Below are 20,077 nucleotides of genomic sequence, written 5' to 3'. Positions count from 1 at the left end.
TGAATCTTCACGATACTGAGTTCTTACTGTTAAGTCTACAATTAAAATGCCTTGCAACTAACAATACTTTTCAGGCAAAATGAGTCTCCCCATCCCATGCTAAAATTAGTTTCTAATTATTGTCTTCCTTTCTTGATGCTTGTAAATTGACAGTGACCAGCACGATCCTTTAAATTATAGTTTGCATTTTGATCCTGTCATATTCAAGCACTGATTTGTTTTTAAAAACATAGAAAAATCACGTACCCTACTGTAGAATTACAGCTGGCTGAGTGTACCACTGATCTTCGACAAACAAACCCAAATATCCTGGTCAGTATTTTGTCTCTGTTTTGATGTGCAGATGGAAGGATCACTTTGCATCTGATGATACAGTGGCTGCATTCCTCTGAAATACTGTTATACTCCAAGAAGCACACATGTCTGCATTTCATATAGACTATTCATCTTACCTGGTGTCTGTATTTCATATAGACTATTCATCTTACCTGGTGTCTCTATTTCATATAGACTATTCATCTTACCTGGTGTCTGTATTTCATATAGTCTATTCATCTTACCTGGTGTCTGCATTTCATATCGAGTGGTCTAAAGCGCTCTCCATTACGGATCACTGCCATCTCACCTCTGTCTACATGGGTTCGAGTCTCGGATTCGGGCAATGTGGGTATGTGAGAAAGCTTGCCAGTAGCTTCTCGTGGGTCGGTGGTTCTTCCCGGGTTCTTCCTCCACCATTAATACTGGCCGCCATACATAGGCTATCGTGTGCTGAAACATGGCGTTAAACCCCACAACAACAACAACAACAACAACAGCATTTCATATAGACTATTCATCTCACCTGGTGTCTGCATTTCATATAGACTATTCATCTTACCTGGTGTCTGCATTTCATATAGACTATTCATCTTACCTGGTGTCTGTATTTCATATAGACTATTCATCTTACTTGGTGTCTGTATTTCATATAGACTAATCATCTTACCTGGTGTCTGCATTTCATATAGACTATTCATCTTACCTGGTGTCTGTATTTCATAGTAAGCACCAAGTAACTGTAAATTTCACTGCCTGTAAACCCTGGTAGAGCTGAAACATCACTTGACAGTTTCCAAGTGTCTCTGTGGAATTTTGTCCGCTAGTGGGGTTGTTAGTTTATCACATGGTCTTCTTTTCTGCTCACACCTGTCTTCTCTGTCTAACTCGTCTAAATCATTCAATTTCAACTTTATAACACCTTTGGCCCTATTAATCAATTCTTTTTTGTTACCTGCTAACAATTGTCCAGGTCAACAAAGGTAACATTTGAGCTCTTTGACAGTGAAGCTGTCAATTTCTTCTTTGGTTTTAATACATTTGTCCATTGCTTGTTCTAGTTACTTGCTGGAAATTATAACTAAGTATGCTGTGGCATGCTCTAGCATAAAACGGCAGGTAAATGGGTTTTAATATTTGTCTATATAGGATGGGTTATACAAAGAATTTGTTTACAAAAAGAAATATCGAGAAAACTTATGACTAAAGTGTTTGAAATTTGCAAGCAAGCTTTTTTTTAATATAATGAGCTGGCAGAAATGTTTCCAGAAACTGAATCAGATAACAACACATCAAACTACAAGTCTCTGAAGGACCTGGAACGTATACTGACATAATAAGTAGTTAATCAAGAGCTTATGGTAAGATAACAACACGTCAAACCACAAGTCTCTGAAAGACCTGGAAGGTATACTGACATAAAAAGTAGTTAATCAAGAGCTTATGGTAATCAAGAGCTTATGGTAATACCCCATAATAAGTAGTTAATCAAGAATTTATGTTAAGATAACAACACGTCAAACCACAAGTCTCTGAAAGACCTGGAAGGTATACTGACATAAAAAGTAGTTAATCAAGAGCTTATGGTAATCAAGAGCTTATGGTAATACCCCATAATAAGTAGTTAATCAAGAATTTATGTTAAGATAACAACACATCAAACTACAAGTCTCTGAAGGACCTGGAACGTATACTGACATAATAAGTAGTTAATCAAGAGCTTATGGTAAGATAACAACACGTCAAACCACAAGTCTCTGAAGGACCTGGAACATATACTGACATAATAAGTAGTTAATCAAGAGCTTTTGGTAATCAAGAGCTTATGGTAATACCCCAATGACAAAGATTTAAACCTACCCCTCATTCAAATGGTTGTAGTCCAAATCAATAAATTCTTGGTAAGCTTCAATAAAGGAATGGATAAAGTCACTGAATATGCTGTTGTCATTCTGCAAAAAAAAAAAATATTTATATTAAATAAAGATTAAGACAACTGGACAAAATTTCATCATGCTGGAAATAATTAGGGCTGAACTGTTAGCTTGCAAAAATGTACTGAAATAAGAGACCCACAAAGGGACTTATGCTTTACTGTTGAAAAGAACTTCCATGATCTTACACAAGTCCATTTCTTATTTACTGAGTGTTGAAACCATTTTTCATATTCTTAGGTAATAACAATTTCAAATTAGCCACTGTGGCAGCCAGAGATACAAGATGAGCAAATTTAGAACTGACTAGGCACCATTAGAAGACTTATGGTGAAAACCCTATGCTGGTATGCTCCTCCTTCCAGAGAATTAGTGTTAAGAGTTGCAGTGTGTTCATCGTGGAAAACGTATTGTAGGTCAGATCACCATCATTTTCATTCAGGACCAATCAGATATTAAGAATAATCTTATGATGAAAACTCCATCTAGATATGATGCTCCATCAAGATATGATTCTCCATTTAATAAGAAGGAATAGCAATAACACGATTTTTAAGATGGCTGCAATGCTGGCTTTATTTGATGTAGATCTGCATCATTTTTATTTACTACTAACTAGAAATCATAAACAGTCTTCCACTGAAAACCCAATGTTGACATGATTTTCATCTATGAGAATTAGCAATAATGATTTTGTGATGGTAATTGTAGCTGCCATATTGGCTATCAAATCAAGACAATTTTGTTTAATACAACCAGACACCAGAAGAAGTCTGGTGAAAACCCTAAGCTGATGTGACTTTCCATTTAGGATGCATATTGATGATAATAAGATCTTCACTTATAACCTGTTAGACATATTAAGAAGTCTTTTAGCAAAAACCTAATAGTAATATGACTATCCATTCAGGCAGTGCAGCAACAGTAAGGTTCTGAAGATGGTTGCCATATTGGATGTCCATGTGGCACCCTTTTCATTGGGACTAACAAGACATCATAAAAAATCATCATAAAAAATTTTTTCCAGTGAAAACCTCATGCAGATATGACTTTCCAATCAAGAGAAGTAGCAATGGCAATAGTTTCAAGATGGCTGCCACGGTGGCCATATTGGATATAAGATCATCATTTTAATCAAGGACCAGCTTGACATCAAAAGAAAACTTTTAGGGAAAATATGACTTTCAAGATGGCCATACTGGATATCAAAAAAGATTCCTTTTCATTTAGGTCCCACAAAACATCATCAGCAGCATTCTGGTCAAAACTTCATCAACATATGACTTTCCTGTCAGAAGGAAAAGTTGCATATTAGATTGGCAAAAGTTTCATTTAGGACCATCTTAAGAAGTATTTTAGTCAAACCCCAATGTTGTAATGACAATAGAGCTAGGAGAAGTGTCAATAACAAGATTAGCAAGATGGGCACTGTGGTGGCCATGTTGGATGTCTAAGCAGCAATAATTTCATCTGGGACCAACTAGACATGGGGATGAACATTTTGTGTGAAGTTTTATGGCAATCCTCCCAGATGTTTAGAAGTAGCAGTGACAACAAGCTTATACTAATGGATGGACAGATGTCAGATGATGGACAGACAAGAAAAAATTCCATAATCTCTTCTCCTCTATAAGCTTAAAACAGATGATCAATGATGGACGGACAATGAGTGACAATTAACAGGCATCCCATAACATAATGGTCCATCACCAGTAAAGCTATATAAAAATAAGTATTTGATCTATTTTTTTAAATCTATGTGCACCTACACTCAGCAAACATCTGAATATATTATATTCCCAAGGCAATAAAAAAAAAGAGAAATGAAGAAATGGAAACAAATAAATATTAGATATTTTCAAGAAGATTAAGCAACCTCATTTATACTAAATGTTTTGCTTCAATCGTCTCATCACTAAATAACCTTCATGTGCTGCTGTGTAGTAAAAATACTAATACAAAAACATAATTAAGGTCTGCTTACTGTAATAGTCTCAGACAAAAGCCCAGATGAGTAATTTAGACCATATGACTGAGTCTCAGTCAAACACCAACTCATTTGACTAAGTAAACTTTATTTTTTTTAATTTCAACTTAAATAATGTTTGTGTGTGTGGTTTGGATTTTTAATGTAGCTTTAACAATTTTTCAGTTATATCGCAATGATGTCTGCAATGTGACAGTTTACAGTGATGTCTAGCACTGGGGCATCATGCCACATACATGTAGTCTCAGACAAAAGCCCAGATGAGTAATTTAGACCATATGACTGAGTCTCAGTCACTTGGCTGGTGTTTGAACCTGCGACCTCCAGCATCCAAGACAGATGCTCTAACCACTAGGCCACTGGAGTGGTCTTCAGCTTAAAGAAAGATAAAAGCCAAGATTAATTTGACTGTGTAAGCTTTATGTTTTAATTTCAATGGAAACAAAGACAAAGTCCAAAACCCATTTGATTGTAAGTAAACTTTATTTTTTAATTTCAAGTGAAACAAAGACACAAATCAGACCCATCTGACTGTATTAGTAAACTTCATTTTTATTTTCAAGTGAAACAAAAACAAAAACCCAGACCCATCTAATTTCAAGTGAAACAAACAAGCAAAATACAGTAAAGTGTATATTTCCAATATCCTCTGTTCTGAAATCTTTGGCACAATTCGACTCTTTAGATAACAAATTTAGCTGGCAGAAGTGGAGGGTAATGAATCATCCAGTACTGATGTCTGGTTTTAATGTAAACAGCTGGTAACCTTACTGACAAAGCAATCTGGAAATACTTAACTTCCTGTACTGCAAATGTTCATATGTAGTTCTAAAATAAATGTGTACTGATTTTTAACAACTGCTAAGCTTATAGGATATACACTGTATAACCATGTAAATCTGTATTTGCTACATGTGTGTGTGTATATATATATATATATATATATATATATATATATATATATATATATATATATATATATAAGTGAATCGGATCTTTGTGATAATTTTACATTAATATTTAGAGAAAACGTAAACTAAAAAAAACTCTTCACTTCTAACTGCATATTTCCAGCACCCACTCCATTTACACATCACATCCTCAAGACAGTGACCAATGAAAGACATATAAAATATGCCAGATATGTCACTGCATTTGATCCTTAACCTCTCATAGGAAGCCCTGGGGAGGAAGCCAACCCTATCTGTAATTAGGACATGTGATAACAGACAGATGGACAGACAAATGGATATCATCACAGCATGACCCACCCCCAACTAAAACTTTGGGATAAAATCTGATTAACTTTAATCAGCCAACCACAGAGATGCTAGTCACAAGCAAGCAGTTTCACCATTCCCTCACTAAACCACCCTTCATTATAATACTGTTTATATTATAAGGCAGGTATGGTCATCAATATGATTTCATTACAGTGTTGAAATTTTATGACTAATGTAGTTCACTATACTCAGTTACAGTATCACTATGTATTGTCCATCAACAGTATTATAATGTGGGAGTACTATATTCTGTTTGTTTCAAATGACCACTCATCACTCTGTCCTCAACCAACATCATTGGCAACTAATGCCAATATCTCCCACCACCACACCTTCCTACGGTTTTTATGCTAGCTTTCATTCTGAGATAAATTATTCATGAACATACAGTAACATAACTAGATACAGTTTGCACCCATTATTATGCCTTGCAGTATACTGCTACCCTCACTGACCAAAACATTTCCCAAAATAGATTTCCAGCTATGTACTTTCCAAATCATAGTGCTGCCTTCTTTTAGTGCCATCAGCCTGCATAGAATTTTGGCAGAAATGCCTTTTTTTACAATGACTGTCTTCTTCATATAACCAACTAATTCATCATTCATTAATTGCTTCATGTGCATGGTAATAAATCCTTCAAAATGCGTTGTTGATAGAAAATATACATTATAGGTTAAATGATGCATTTCCAAAGTATAAGATTCATGATACACAGCCTGTGATATGATATATTATTGATACACATATCAACTTGATGGTCACTTTCATCTTTAGAAGGTCTCTCAGTGGCTGGATGGTTGACATATTGCTTGTATTTCCATTATACAGATTGCAGACAGACGTATTATCTGTTTAATTACCATTCTCATCCTTCATGAGATTTTTTTTTTCAAGTCTTCCAAAACAAAGTACTTGTTTCCTGTAGGCCATCTCATCGTGATCAGGTACAGGACTCATCATGGCCACCATGCACTCCATGAATGTTTTTAAAACATTACTAATTTCATGTACTCATTTATATATGGAAGGCATCATCATGTCATCTTCAAAAGAGAAGAAATTGTGGTTTCCTCATTCAAGGAAAATCTTATCTAGGACAAGTCCAAGTTTGAAAACAGCCATTAACAACCAAATCCTTCACGATGTACTTCTTGCAGATGCAAAACAACTGATGCTGACACAGACACGTGTTTCTGGGAGTGAAAATTGAAATTAAAGGAACACCCAATCCCTTTGTACAAATTAACAAGGTTGCTCATAACTTGTGCCTTGGAATCTGCCCCATTGCCAATTCTATGCTATTTTTTAAATCCTTTTGGCACATTCGTTCACTGATTATTTATATCAGCAAAAACGAGAACTTGTTTCCTATGTACAATTCTAATATCATCAAAGTTCTTAGAACCCCTTATACCAACAACCTGTTATAATGTGATTCAGTTGTTTGTGGACAAATGTTTAGTATCACAGCAAGTATATGCTACATTCTGACAGATGGCATTATAACAAATGTAAACTGTTTTTAGATGGATGGCATTCAGGGTTCCTGCACCAAAAGATTTTTTATTTTCCTGGCGTTTTCCAGATTTTAAGGAGAAAATGACAAATTGCAGCAGTCATTTTTAAAATATGATGCTTTAATTTAAAAGACACGATATTGCAGTTGAAGGCATGTGTACAAAAAAATCTCATAGTTACCAGACTCAACCATGGTTACAGACATATTGATTGTTGCAAAATAGTTCACTTCAAAGTTGCAGTAGAAAAAGAACATTTACAATTTTTTTTTAGCTTATGCCTTGTTATCAAATTCCAGGATATGTTATGACAAATAGAAATTTTCAAGTAGGTTTCCAGGACACTAACCTACTGAATTCAAATTCCAGCTGGATTGTAGGACCTCAATCAGGAGGGCATGGGAACACAGAGCATTATAACAAATGTGGACTGTTTTCAGACAGATTGCAATTTAACAAAATATAGAATGTTTCAAGACAGATTGCATTATAACTAATGTATACTGTTTTCAGACAGATGGCATTATAACAAATGTATACTGTTTCCAGACAGATGGCATTATAACAGATGTATACTGTTTTCAGATGGATTGCATTATAACAAATGTATACTGTTTTCAGACTGATTGCATTATAACAAATGTATACTGTTCTCAGACAGATGGCATTATAACAAATATATACTGTTTTCAGACTGACTGCATTATAACAAATATATACTGTTTTCAGACGGATGGCATTATAACAAATGCATACTGTTTTCAGACGGATGGCATTATAACAAACATATACTGTTTTCAGACAGATCATTATAACAAATGTGTAGTTTTCAGATAGATGGCAATATAACAAAATGTCATTTGATTTTTCTTCCATTTCTGAACTATATCAGTGAAAATTCAACACAAAAGTAGATATGCCTACAAAAATAAAATGACATTTAATCAGTTCAGATTTCCCAAAGTACAAATCCATATTTACGATCAATAGACCCTTTACACAATAACAATATTGCTTGATAGCAGTGCTGTGCTAAGAACACTGTTAAACAATGCATTGCTACTGTGCATTTAAGTGTATTAAAATTGAAATGGTCATAGTTCATCAGATAAAATTTATTTTCAGTCCTCAATTATGTTTTTAATAAATGTTTTGACAGACTTTGAACCATGTAAAACATTTGATTATTTTGACTGAGATTTTATTTATATCATGGATATGCAGTTAGTACATAGACTTATATTATACTTGTATATAGACTGTATATTATACTTGTGTACAGAATGTAAATTTATACTTACATATGGAATGTACATTTATACTTATATATATGTAATGTACATTATGCTTATATATAGACAGTGTTTTGTTTTCAAATGGCTTCATGTAAGTCATTTGACTCACCAAGGCAAAACCTAGTGAGTCAAAGTCCAAACCTATGAGTCTTATTCAAGCCGATGATCAGTCTTCAATAGTTTTTAAAAATTTAATTATGTTGTTTAAATACACAACAAAAATATTAGTTATATAATGTAACTAAAGCCAAGGCATGTTTTCTAAATATTTTTACACAAGAAAACATTACACTAGGTAGCAGTGACTAGAATGTTTTAATTTGACTAGCAGGCAGAGAAGAGCTGATCCCACACATCATGCCGTGTCTTCAATGAGGAAGTCTTCTGAATGTAACTCTGACTCCATAAACTGTTCACAATTCAACAAATCATTTCATGTTTTTAAGTTCATAGAGTCTTCTCTCTTCTGTTTTCTTCCATTTCTTCAAAGTTTCCTCAAAACTGAATGTACTTGTTCTATCTTCCCCAATGTACTTCTATCTTCCCCAACAATCCTGGTAAGCGTCAGATTTCTCCGTTTCTCAATCACATGCCTATTCCGAAAGGTGGTTAAGATCCCTGTTCTGGACCGAGAATCGACTTCTTTTTGAAAATGTAGCCAGCTGTATGTTTTCATCCATTGCTGCACAAAATTATGTTTTAGCTTACAAGTAATCATTATATTATCTTTGGATGATGATGGCTCCACTGGTTTGATAACATTACTGTCATCATTGGTCGGTCATAAATGGTTGTAAAGATAATTTGTTTCCAATCTATTTTGATTTTATTTTGCCTTTGATGCCATTTTCAGCTGAACGCTGAAGGTGTCTTGAAACAACACAAGGCAAACAAATGAGTGAACAGAAATTGTTCTTTCATTGCATGACAATTTTTGTGTATCAAATTTTTTGAAACGTTTCTGTATTTGACGCATGATGCATGGGTAGATAAAACACTGTATAAACTATATATTACATTTATATATAGACTGTATATTATATCTGTATATTATATTTATATATAGACTGTATACTATATTTATATATAGACTGTATATTATATTTATATATAGACTGTATATTATATTTAGATATAGACTGTATACTATATTTATATATAGACTGTATATTATATTTATATATAGACTGTATATTATATTTATATATAGACAGTATATTATATTTATATATAGACAGTATATTATATTTATATATAAACAGTATATTGTATTTATATATAGACTGTATATTATATTTATATATAGACTGTATATTATATTTATATATAGACTGTATATTATACTTATATATAGACTGTATATTATACTTGTATATAGACAGTATATTATATTTATATATAGACTATATTATATTTATATATAGACTGTATATTATACTTGTATATAGACTGTATATTATATTTATATATAGACTGTATATTCTACTTGTATATAGACTGTATATTATATTTATATATAGACTGTATATTATACTTGTATATAGACTGTATACTACTGACTGGATATTATACTTGTATATATATATATATATATATATATATATATATATATATATATATATATATATATATATATATATATATATATAGACTGTATACTACTGGCTTTATATTATACTTGTATATAGACTGTATACTACTGACTGCATATTATACTAATATATAGACTGGTAGTATACTTGTATATAAACTGTATACTATTAACTGCATATTATACTAATATATAGACTGTGTAATATAATTGTATATAGACTGTATACTATTGACTGCATTTTATACTTTGTTGTTGTTGTTGTTTTAGAGTATAACGCCATTTTTCAGCACACGATAGGCTATACATGGCGGCCAGTATTAATAGTGGAGGAAGAACCCAGGAAAACCCCGGAAAGAACCACTGACCCACGAGAAGCTACTGACAAGCTTTCTCACATACCCACATTGGCTGAATCCGAGACTCGAACCCACACAGCCAGAGGTGAGATGGCAGTGATCCGTAACGGAAAGCGCTTTAGACCACTAGGCCACTCGGGGCCCCACATATTATACTAATATATAGACTGTGTAGTATACTTGTATATAGACTGTATACTATTGTCTGCATATTATCCTAATATAAAGTCTGTGTAGTATACTTGTATAAAGACGGTATACTATTGACTGCATATTATACTAATATATATTCTGTGCAGTATACTTGTACACAGACTGCATACTACTGACTGCATATTATACTAATATATAGTCTGTGTAGTATACTTGAATACAGACTGTATACTACTGACTGCATATTATACTAATATATAGACTGTATACTACTGACTGCATATTATACTAATATATAGTCTGTGTAGTATACTTACATACAGACTGTATACTACTGACTGCATATTATACTAATATATAGTCTGTGTAGTATAATTGTATATAGACTATACTACTGACTGCATATTATACTAATATATAGTCTGTGTAGTATACTTGTATACAGACTGTATACTATTGATTGCATATTATACTAATATATAGACTGTATAATATAATTGTACATAGACTGGATACTATTGACTGCATTTTATACTTTGTTGTTGTTGTTGTTGTTTTAGGGTTTAACGCCATTTTTCAGCACACGATAGGCTATACATAGCGGCCAGTATTATTGGTGGAGGAAGAACCCAGGAAAACCCCGGAAAGAACCACCGACCCACGAGAAGCTACTGGCAAGCTTTCTCACATACCCACACTGGCTGAATCCGAGACTTGAACCCACACAGCCAGAGGTGAGATGGCAGTGATCCGTAACGGAGAGCGCTTTAGACCACTAGGCCACTCGGGGGACTGCATATTATACTAATATATAGACTGTGTAGTATACTTGTATATAGATTGTATACTATTGACTGCATATTATACTAATATATAGACTGTGTAGTATACTTGTATAAGGACTGTATACTATTGACTGCATATTATAGTTGTTGTTGTTGTTGTATGGTTTAACGCCATTTTTCAGCACAAGATAGGCTATACATGGTGGCTAGTATAATTGGTGGAGGAAGAACCCTGGAAAACCCCAGGAAGAACCACCGACCCACGAGAAGCTACTGGCAGGCTTTCTCACGTACCCACGTTAGCTGAGCCTGAGACTCAGACTCACGCAAACAGAGGTGAGATGGCAGTGATCCGTAATGGTAAGCGCTTTAGACCACTCGGCCACTCGGGGCCCCACATATTATAGTAATATATAGTCTGTGTAGTATACTTACATACAGACTGTATACTACTGACTGCATATTATACTAATATATAGTCTGTGTAGTATAATTGTATATAGACTATACTACTGACTGCATATTATACTAATATATAGTCTGTGTAGTATACTTGTATATAGACTGTATACTATTGACTGCATATCATACTAATATATAGACTGTATAGTATACTTGTATAAGGACTGTATACTATTGACTGCATATCATACTAATATATAGTCTGTGTAGTATACTTGTATAAGGACTGTATACTACTGACTGCATATTATACTAATATATAGTCTGTGTAGTATACTTGTATAAGGACTGTATACTACTGACTGCATATTATACTAATATATAGTCTGTGTAGTATACTTGTATAAGGACTGTATACTACTGACTGCATATTATACTAATATATAGACTGTATAGTATACTTGTATATAGACTGTATACTACTGACTGCATATTATACTAATATATAGTCTGTGTAGTATACTTGTATAAGGACTGTATACTACTGACTGCATATTATACTAATATATAGACTGTATAGTATACTTGTATAAGGACTGTATACTATTGACTGCATATTATACTAATATATAGTCTGTGTAGTATACTTGTATAAGGACTGTATACTACTGACTGCATATTATACTAATATATAGTCTGTGTAGTATACTTGTATAAGGACTGTATACTACTGACTGCATATTATACTAATATATAGTCTGTGTAGTATACTTGTATAAGGACTGTATACTACTGACTGCATATTATACTAATATATAGTCTGTGTAGTATACTTGTATATAGACTGTATACTACTGACTGCATATTATACTAATATATAGTCTGTGTAGTATACTTGTATAAGGACTGTATACTATTGACTGCATATTATACTAATATATAGACTGTATAGTATACTTGTATAAGGACTGTATACTATTGACTGCATATTATACTAATATATAGTCTGTGTAGTATACTTGTATAAGGACTGTATACTACTGACTGCATATTATACTAATATATAGTCTGTGTAGTATACTTGTATACATGTTGCATATTATACTTATTTCCTCAATAAGAATATGATTACATGTACTTTACATGAATGTCAATCAAGAGAATAGTTTCCACATCTGGATCCATATAAATATGGCCAGACAAGAAAATGATGACCACCGTGTTCATTATAATTTCTTGAGGCAATCACTTTTCATTTCAAAGAATATTTATTTTGTCCCTTTTATCCCACAGTAGCAGATATACATGTATGTTCTTCCTTAACAGACAATCTAAGCTGCTCACAACAAATACCTCTAACTTTTTTTATATCCATATGTCCTCACTTTAACTCTATCCATGTCCTCACTTCAACTATATCCATATGTCCTCACTTTAACTATAACCATGTCCTCATTTTAAATATATCCATATGTCCTCACTTTAACTATATCCATATGTCCTCATTTTAAATATATCCATGTCCTCACTTTAACTCTATCCATGTCCTCACTTCAACTATATCCATATGTCTTCACTTTAACTATAACCATGTCCTCATTTTAAATATATCCATATGTCCTCACTTTAACTATATCCATATGTCCTCATTTTAAATATATCCATGTCCTCACTTTAACTCTATCCATATGTCCTCACTCTAACTATATCCATATGTCCTTACTTTAACTATAACCATGTCCTCATTTTAAATATATCCATATGTCCTCATTTTAATTATATCCATATGTCCTCACTTTAACAATAACCTTGTCCTCATTTTAAATATATCCATATGTCCTCACCACATGTCCTCACTTTAACTCTATCCATATGTCCTCACTCTAACTATATCCATATGTCCTCACTTTAACTCTATCCATGTGTCCTCACTCTAACTATATCCATGTGTCCTCACTTTAACTAAAGCGATATGTCCTCAATAATAATAAGTCAAACATTGCATTGAGGAAATAATATACACTGATTATTTAACGTAATTATCAACCCTGAAAGGTTATTGCAGGAAACTTAATTTTGTAAAACCCAACTGCATGTCATGCAAGATGAAGTTGCTGGGATGGGATCAAGAGTATAATAAATATGGCTGCTAAAATGTGTTTATCCTTGAAACCTTTTCATTAATTTTGTTTCTCTCAAATAAGGACCATTAACATTCAACAACTAAGTACACATTCAGTTCATTTATAATAGTCCACCATTTTACAAAAGAATCAAAAGCCTCACTATTGATTAGCAATATAATACAACAACACACATTATCTCTGATTACTGGCAATTGGTAAGCAACTCTTTTCTTATAATTTACAGTAAAACATTGAGATACTGTTTACAAGACTTGGTACCAAATGAAATCTTAATGCACAATGAATGGAACAAAAACAGCAGTAGGAAAACGGGGGAAAAAATGGGGTGGGTTTGTAGGGAAAGAAGTGCTTGTCAGTCACAATTTAAGTCATTAAGCCCTGGTGCCACGTTTATGTGGCAGGGGGTAGTAGCCCACTGCCAAGCTCTGTAGCATCCAAGTCACGTAAGATACACTAAAGTGGGTGGTGTTATAGAAAGGTAGACAGATCTAGCTCTATAATGGTACCAAATAATCTGGATGTTCTAGTTGCACTACAAAATACAGAGGGAAAAACCTAATTTTTTGGACCCAATTTTTTTCCACCCGAAATTTGCCTGTGGTCAGAATCCAATTTTGTGTCCAGATTTTTTATTTTAAGACCTCAGATCTAAAGCAGACCGGTCTCAACTGCACACAGACAGCTGAACCTTTGCAAAAAGTAGGATAAGCTGGGCATTTGGAATAAAGAGTGGTCTAGGTCTAAATATTTGGAATAAAGAGTGGTCTAAATATTTGGAATAGAGAGTGGTCTAAATATGGGCTTGTTAAGCAAAAAAAAAAAGAACTCCAACTTTTACCCTTCTGCTCATGCATGAGTGAAATTGCCAATGAAAAATGATGTTTCTAACACAACTAGGCGTGAGGTTAATGGGAAAATTCTTGGAAGTCAATAAATTAAAATGTATTCAGAAATAGCCCGCAAATGTGTTTCCTACTCACATTTCAGGCAAAAATGACAAAAAGCTCCAGGGGTTAATAAGTTCACTAATGATGCTGACAGGACTTTTAAAATGAAAGAATGATTGGACTAAATACACACAATTTTCAACACTAGATCAATTGCTTTATCAACAAAAGATATTTCTGACTGAGTTTCAGCAGCAGCATGCAAATATTCTGGCATGCAATAACATCTGTTGTACCTTCCATGGCTAATACACAGTAAGCAATCTAAAATATCAATATATAAACTAAGCTATCTAAAATATCATGCAAGGATTTTGTGATAGTGGGAAAATCATTCCTTGGGTTCAGACAGATGGTAATATATTGCTAGACCTCATAACATGACCAAAGCTTTCTTACCATACAACTTGTTATCAAAATAAGTTAACGTCAAGAGTTAGTATTTTGCCATATACTGCTCACTCATCTTTGTAATTACTGTGGTTGGCACGGGGAAGGGATACAGATCAGGGATGAGATTTAGGATCCCAAGAGTCGGGATAACATACTCTTTACACCACAGCTACTTTCGCTTTAGTCCCTAGCTATGGCATATCGAATGGTACATGTACTAGGTTCAGTCCCTAGCTATGGTACATCTAATGGTACATGTACTAGGTTCAGTCCCTAGCTATTGTACATCTAATGGTACATGTACTAGGTTCAGTCCCTAGCTATGGTACATCTAATGGTACATGTACTAGGTTCAGTCCCTAGCTATGGCATATCTAATGGTACATGTACTAGGTTCAGTCCCTAGCTATGGTACATCTAATGGTACATGTACTAGGTTCAGTCCCTAGCTATGGCATATCTAATGGTACATGTACTAGGTTCAGTCCCTAGCTATGGTACATCTAATGGTACATGTACATTGTTCAGTCCCTTGCTATGGCATATGTAATGTTACATGCTCTGGGTTCAGTCCCTAGCTATGGCATATGTAATGGTACATGCTATGGGTTCAGTCCCTAGCTATGGCATGTGTAATGGTACATGTTCAAAGTTCAGTCCCTAGCTATGGCATATGTACTGGCACAAGCTCTAGGTTAAGTCAGTGGCTATGGCATATGTAATGGCACAAGCTTAGGGTTCAGTAACTAGCTATGGCATATGTAATGACACATGCTCTGGGCTGAGTCCCTAGCTATGGCATACGTAATGGCACATGATATGTGTTCAGTCACTAGCTATGGCATATTTAATGGCACATTTTCTAGGTTCAGTCCCTAGCTATAGCATATGTAATGGCACATGATCTGGGTTCAGTCCCTAGCTTTGGCATATGTAATGGCACAAGCTCTGAGTTCAGTCCCTAGCTATGGCATATTTAATGGCACATGCTCTGGGTTTAGTCACTAGCTATGGCATATTTAATGGCACATTTTCTGGGTTCAGCCCCTAGCTATAGCATATTTAATGGCACATTTTCTGGGTTCAGTCCCTAGCTTTGGCATATGTAATGGCACAAGCTCCGAGTTAAGTCACTAGCTATGGCATATGTAATGGCACAGGCTCTGGGTTCAGTCCCTAGCTATGGCATATTTAATGGCACATGCTCTGGGTTTAGTCACTAGCTATGGCATATGTAATGACACACGCTCTGGGTTCAGTCCCTAGCTATGGCATATTTAATGGCACATGCTCTGGGTTTAGTCACTAGCTATGGCATATTTAATGGCACATTTTCTGGGTTCAGTCCCTAGCTATAGCATATGTAATGGCACAAGCTTTGGGTTTAGTCACTAGCTATGGCATATTTAATGGCACATTTTTAATGTTCAGTCCCTAGCTATAGCATATGTAATGGCACACACTTTGGGTTCAGTCCCAAGCTATGGCATATGTAATGGTACATGCTTCTTCATCTAGAGTCTGAGTTTTCTAGGAATTTTTTGTTTCTATCCATCTCAAAAAGCACAGCAAATCAACAACTGGACAACCAAGAGTGTATTGCATATATTTTTTTTATATTTTTGGCAACAAAAATTAAAAATAACAGATGGAAGCCATGCCAAATAGCTACATTTTTTAAAAATCTCTCATTCTCAGTCACTCTTGCCTTCAAAGTAAAACACCACATCAAACATGATAACTCTCTCCTATTTGTTATTGTTGTACTTCAGGCTACAATTAATTACCAAAATTACCAAAATAAATGTGCTTCTCAATCACATACACCCCAACTAGTGAATGTTAATGCAAATATTGAAACCTTTGTTGTCGAAGAATTTTAGTTGTGAAACAACTATTCAAATATGATCTTATCTGCAGACCTTTAAAATTATTTTAAAAAGTATTATTGTTAGTGGTCTTCTACTTATGAAGCTATTGATGAATCATCAAATCTAAGATAATCACGCGTACTAGTGTACTTAGCATAGCATTTTCTTCAAAACTAGAGTTTCCTTTCAAAATTGTATCCATTTATTTGAGGATAATATTTTATCATAGTCAAAATTTCATGACAATAGTGCAGAAGTTATAATGGTTTGAATATAAGAGGTGAGTACTGCAAGGTAAAAACGTTGCAATACAGCATGTTCATATTGCAATACATATCAATACATATTGGTGACTGACAAAGTGACGGTGTTTATGACTCTAATGTTAATTTTGCATATAATGTATTGTAATAATGAGCAACTTCCTTGCATGTAATAAAATATTAGGAAAATAAAATCATGCTGCTTTTTATTTCACCAAAATACCCACTAGATATTGTTGCTGTTATAGGGTTTAACGCCATTTTTCAGCACAAGATAGGCTATACATGATGGCCAGTTATTAATGGTAGAGGAAGAACTCAGGGAAAACCTGGAAAGAACCACCAACCCATGAGAAGCTACTGGCAAGCTCTCTCACATACCCACATTGGCCAAGCCTGCCCACTAGATATAATAATTACTTAAATGATTTGACAAACAATAAACACATCAACATGAGTGAAAACTTCTACCAGCAGGAAACAAAAATTTGCTGAATAGCTGCAGTATTATTTTGCCTGATCAGAACGGTATTTTGGTCAACAAACTAAAATGATTAAAAGGTTCATAATTGCAGTATAATCATGTCAAGGAACAAAAGTAAGTAAAAATATATGAAATCATAAATTTTCGCACTGACAAATGTATTGCTTTGATTTTAACAAATTAATGAATGATGTAGTAAATTAGTAATATCAATGATTCCAACCACGTTTGGTTACAACCTGAGAGACTAACAACATTCTGTTGTAAATGCAAATTTATAAGCAAGGGACAAGCATGATTTTATGTCCTCTTACACTTTTAAATACATATCTGGGACAATTTTCTCAGAGAAATTGTCTACATGGTACAGCAGTTTGCAGATAAAGACAGTGTGTGTTGGTGCCAAACTCCCTTTTTAGTGACAAATTATTCCAACAGAACTATATGCTCTTGGGTTTTTCATAAACTCATATTTAGAAGCTGCCATGTTGGTATGATGCTAAGCTTAATGGAAGACAATGGTCTTCTGAAGGTCTATTGTAGGTTAAGAAAAAACCTGGTATACTGGTATTTCTATAATCATATCGCAATATACGATATCAGGCATTTTGATTGCAATTTAATGACATCTTGGTATATCATTACTCCCTTACTGAATATGTACATGATCTGTTGCAAAATGTTGGGGTTCACCAGTTACAGTGTCACTTAATAGTCAGACAAAATTACCACCCCATTACAAAGTGTCCTTTCAAGAATATTCACAGTTGAGTCCCCATCCACTCTTTCGTTTTAAAAAAACATGGTGATTCAACCGATAAATATAAGTAGGGCTCACGGATATAACGTTTGACCATCACACATTAGGATGATTTTTTTCTGCACAATGTTTTAGAAATTTGTATGAATCCCAGAATTAGGTGTCCAAGAGCAGAATCTGATTAAATATTAAACCAAATCCTGCAATCCCATAACCAAGAAAAAGAACTTCCACATGTTGATACCTTCCACATGTGTTAAATGAGGTCAATTATATTAAGTGCCATTTCTGACTCCCTTAGCCTTTGAACATGAATGATATTTGATTCATTTTTTTATATACATAATCACAAAAATTCAATATACATGACCCCAAGGAAGGGAATATTCCATTATTATTGCAAATAGGCACCATTTAATTTGTCAGAGTATTGGATTATAATTAACAGTCACTTTGCTGACATCAAGCAATGCATAAAGTTCCTTTTTAATGAAGTTAGATAAGATATTTATTTTTCGTTCTAGCTGTAGATCCCTGTATTTAATCACTCTAATATGTCGACTCTCCATCAACGAGGCCTCGGGAAATGACAACTGTCCCGTCCCGAGGTAGGGACTATGGTTGTTGTCGAAGTACAGGTTTTACACTGCATATCTGAGCCGCTTGCTGCGGAGCTAAGAAATTTATGACAGTTAACCAAAGTGTATATGCAAAAATAACGATTCTGAGAGAGAGAGAGAGAGAGAGAGAGAGAGAGAGTGGGGGGGGGGGCAATTTGCGGGAGGGGGAGGTGGGTCATTGACCCTCCGTCGACATTAAAATTAAAAGCAACAGTTATCAAGCATTCCACAATGATTACACCGTGAACGCTTAGGCTGGTTGCCTTTTGATCTTTTATATCACTGATCACAAGAATAAATGATTATCATGCAGAAACTTCAAAAGCGGAAGCGGTCTACTTTGATTCCGAAGGAGGATGGGGTGAGTGGGTGAATCAGCATCACACTATATTAGAGTCTACTACATTACCTTGGAACTGTATATCATCCAGAGCTGGAAAAGTTTCTCTCGAGCACTCAAAGTTTCCATTATTAAAAGAGTCACAACTGCAGTTTGTTGCCATCAAGACAACAAGTATAAATGGAATACGATAGTATGTCTCCTACCTATCATAACCGTCATTTCAGAACATGATGATATAAGAAACGTTCCGAAAACAATGTTGCTTCCTAGACAATCAATTTCATTGGTCGAAAGGCAGATCTATAAATAGACAGGTGTCATTCCTGTTGAGAGGTTTCAAGGGGAATCCCCATGTGACAACTGTAATTAATTAATTATTTAATTAATGAAAAGAAAAACAATATCATATAATTTGTTAATTTACAGACTACTGGCTTTTCATAATGCACTTCTTATGTTACACAAAATTCATCATCTAACTCCACATTATAGTTGATGATGATGATGATGATTATGATGACGTTGATGGTTAATAGGTGGAATGAATAATTTGGCAATTACAATGACACAAGTTATATGATAATAAAGGCACCAGCTGATACTAATATAATAAATCATAAAACAT

The 20,077-nt window shown here is 34.2% G+C and overlaps 1 protein-coding gene across 1 annotated transcript in view; it reads right to left on the bottom strand.

Annotated features, from left to right (window-relative positions):
• The window catches only part of LOC149791007 (neurobeachin-like protein 1), a 225,434-nt gene extending 205,770 nt beyond the window's left edge, over nt 1–19,664 (bottom strand). Inside the window, exons 1-2 of the mRNA XM_089972877.1 lie at nt 19,519–19,664; nt 2,176–2,267 (exon numbers count right to left, since the gene is read on the bottom strand). Coding sequence (XP_089829003.1) covers nt 2,176–2,267; nt 19,519–19,578 — 152 coding nt within the window. The 5' untranslated portion in view covers nt 19,579–19,664. The remainder of the gene's footprint in view (nt 1–2,175; nt 2,268–19,518) is intronic.
• Between the last annotated feature and the right edge of the window lie 413 nt (nt 19,665–20,077).

The sequence above is a fragment of the Sinohyriopsis cumingii genome, chromosome 10 (assembly GCF_028554795.1).
Source record: "Sinohyriopsis cumingii isolate HCF-2022 chromosome 10, ASM2855479v2, whole genome shotgun sequence".
NCBI classification, from domain to species: domain Eukaryota; kingdom Metazoa; phylum Mollusca; class Bivalvia; order Unionida; family Unionidae; genus Sinohyriopsis; species Sinohyriopsis cumingii.
The sequence above is the reverse complement of the archived record's forward strand: the minus strand, read 5'-3'. Positions and strand labels throughout refer to the sequence as shown.